The sequence below is a fragment of the Neurospora tetrasperma genome (assembly GCF_000213175.1).
Source record: "Neurospora tetrasperma FGSC 2508 unplaced genomic scaffold NEUTE1scaffold_3, whole genome shotgun sequence".
In the NCBI taxonomy this organism is placed as follows: domain Eukaryota; kingdom Fungi; phylum Ascomycota; class Sordariomycetes; order Sordariales; family Sordariaceae; genus Neurospora; species Neurospora tetrasperma.
The window spans coordinates 4,455,025-4,457,752 of record NW_009799101.1 but is presented as its reverse complement, the minus strand read 5'-3'; the positions used below and the strand labels follow the sequence as shown (position 1 = coordinate 4,457,752).

The 2,728-nt window shown below is 54.1% G+C and overlaps 1 protein-coding gene across 1 annotated transcript; it reads left to right on the top strand.

Moving 5' to 3' along the window:
- NEUTE1DRAFT_130062 (uncharacterized protein) lies at positions 1 to 2,586 on the top strand (the record flags this gene model as incomplete). The annotated part of the gene is made up of 2 exons (XM_009853107.1): positions 1 to 165; positions 267 to 2,586. 2 exons carry the CDS (start codon positions 1 to 3, stop codon positions 2,517 to 2,519), a joined length of 2,418 nt encoding a protein of 805 aa, XP_009851409.1.
- Between the last annotated feature and the right edge of the window lie 142 nt (positions 2,587 to 2,728).

Sequence of the window (2,728 nt, the reverse complement as noted above, 5' to 3'; positions counted from 1 at the left end):
ATGGCAGGAAACTTGCATGCCATCTCGAAAACTGCGGATGAAGAAGGGGTCAAGCCCATGTCCACTAAACCTTTCCTGGAAGAAAGGACCGAGGAAGAGCTGTACATCCAATACTCCATCCATCCAAATCCACTCCAAAGGCTCGAGGCCCGGTGGCAGTTTCCGGTACTTTGTCAGAGACATCGTGATTCGAGCATTCTGGCTTGGCTCGCTTGTAGTCCCAGTTTCACCTTTTGTTAAGTTGACACTCGAGCCTTTTCATACAGTCCATTGTTACACATCTATTGACACCTCAGCACCTGAAAAATATCACCGCCATGATCGTCAGGGACCTCAGACGTCTCTGCCTCATCATCGGTTCCTTTCTTTGCCTCATCTCCATCACCCGCATCATCTGGGCGTTCCCTTCTCTAGCCGGGGTGAGCGGGACCAAAATCCTAACCTCCCTCCTCGGCGACACTTTTGGTGGTTCCGACGGCATAAGCGGCTCCTCATCATCATCATCATCAAGAAACCAAGTACCCTACCACGGCGGCGGCAGCAATTCTTCTTCTTCATCATCATCCAAAGATGGCACCGCCAAATCCTCATCTTCCTCCACGTCGGGAGCTTCAAACGGCGACAGTATCGCCTCGACGACGACGACGACGACGACGACGACGACGACGACGACGACGAACTTGAACACGCACCACAGCCATCAAACAATCTACTCAGTCTCCACCCCCAACGGCGCCTACTTCCGCATCCAATTCGCTTCCATGTCTTCTTCCTCCTCTGATGACGAGCACATCACACCCGCTTTCAATCCCAACATCATCCCCCACCCAACCCGGCCAGGCATCTTCATCGTCGTCGCGCAAAAGTGGCAAGACCCGCTTCCTCGCGATCCATCATCCCCTGCCGGCTCTGCTAAAAGCAAGAAACCACCACCACCACACAAGTTTCAGCACGTAACTACCTCGTCAGAAGTCCACTGTCTTGCTTCTTTTGTTGATATCACCCTTTTCACTTCCACTACCACTTCCCAATCCCAATCCCAATCAAAACATCCAGCGTCTCAAGAGAATAAGCAAAAGGAAAAGTCAAAAATCCTCCGATGTCTACCGGAGCACCCGCCCTACCCCCTCCTGATATCCGCAACACCAGGGAACAACTGCGTCGGACCCCTCTTGGGAGTCTTGACGTTTAATGTCGGTCCGCATGATGCTCGAGTGTTTTACGGAGGGGACGGCAAGCCGTATACGATTTTCGGAAGCAATTCGCAGTTTACATGCTTTGGGATGTGGATGCAGGATTTCCGGGTGGTGGTGGAGTGGTGGGGGGTGCAAGTGGAGGCGTTTGGAGCGGGGGAGGGGTGGCGGGTTGCGGGGGAGTTGCAGCGGCCTAGTAATCTACCTCTGGGAATGGGGGATGGCGGTGGTGATGGAAAAGGAAAGGGGGATCAAAAGGGTAATGAGGAGTTGAGGGCGGCGGGCGTTGCCGGTGAGGATACGGGTCTTGAGGGGAAGCCAAAGATTGCGCCAGGATGGAGCGAGGTGGAAAAAAACTGGTTTGTGTTTTGGGCTCCTCCCCTTCCCCTCGACTCTGGCTCCTCCGACTCCTCCCTAGACTCATCCCACCACAAACCCCAAGATCAACAGCAACTCCAGACATACATCCATTACGACTTTTACCCGCACCGCTCCTTCGCCCTCTTGCACGATGACGGGTCCGCCACTGCCATTCCCTCTTCTTTCATGTCAGCTCACTCCGACGAGAAATGTCTTTCTCACTTCTTGCCTCCCTTACCATCCGGAGAACCAGTGTCAATCCACCAATCGACCAACAGCCTCCGACTCACCCTGTGTAATCGCTCCGAGCCAACATGCGTGGTGACGGAGGAGAATACCTACATCTTGACCATGATCCAGTACAAGACGTTTTACCACTTTCATTCGGAATATGAGCCGTATGTGGTGTTGTTTTCCCAAAAAGCGCCGGGGTTTGAAGTGTTTGGGGTGTCGCGGAAGCCGCTGTGGATCGAGGGGCGAAAGAGAGAGAAAGGAGAGGAGGGACAGGAGAGAACGGACATGTTTTATGTGACCAGTGTCAATTGGCGTGATTATCACGGAGACCAACAAGGGCCGGGGTATCATGGGTATCTGGATGATGTTCTGATTATCGGGTTTGGCATTGAGGATAAGGAGAGTGGAGGGATTGATGTGTTGGCTGGGGAGTTGGTCAAGGGGATCGGGATTTGCTCCGAGGTTGTGGGCGATGTGAAAGAGCAGGCGACGACGGTCTCGGTGTTCGGTGGTGGTGAGAAGCAAGTCGAGCAAGGGGAGAACGCTCCTCCGGGGTCTGATGGGTTCCCGGCTCAGGACATTCCACCGGAGATTCCAGCTGATTTTCCGGCCAATTTCCCCGCGGCTGCTCCAGCTCCGGAACCGGTGCAAGCGGATTTCGGTTTGGGACCGGGAGTGCAAATGGACACTCCGCCGCCGCAACCTCAGCCCGAGTCGCAGAACGGAATCTGATGGGACACACAATACGATGGTGCCTCATTCCTGTTCCAGATCGTCGGGATTGCGGCGTCGGCCGTTGAGCGTTTCTGCCGCAGACCGACAAACACACAGATCGCAATCGCTCAGTCGAGTCGGGAAGGAACATGACGGACAAGACATCACCGGCGCCGAAAAAAAGCCACCATTCCGAGACAAAAACTCTTCTTTCTGTTGAGAAATTG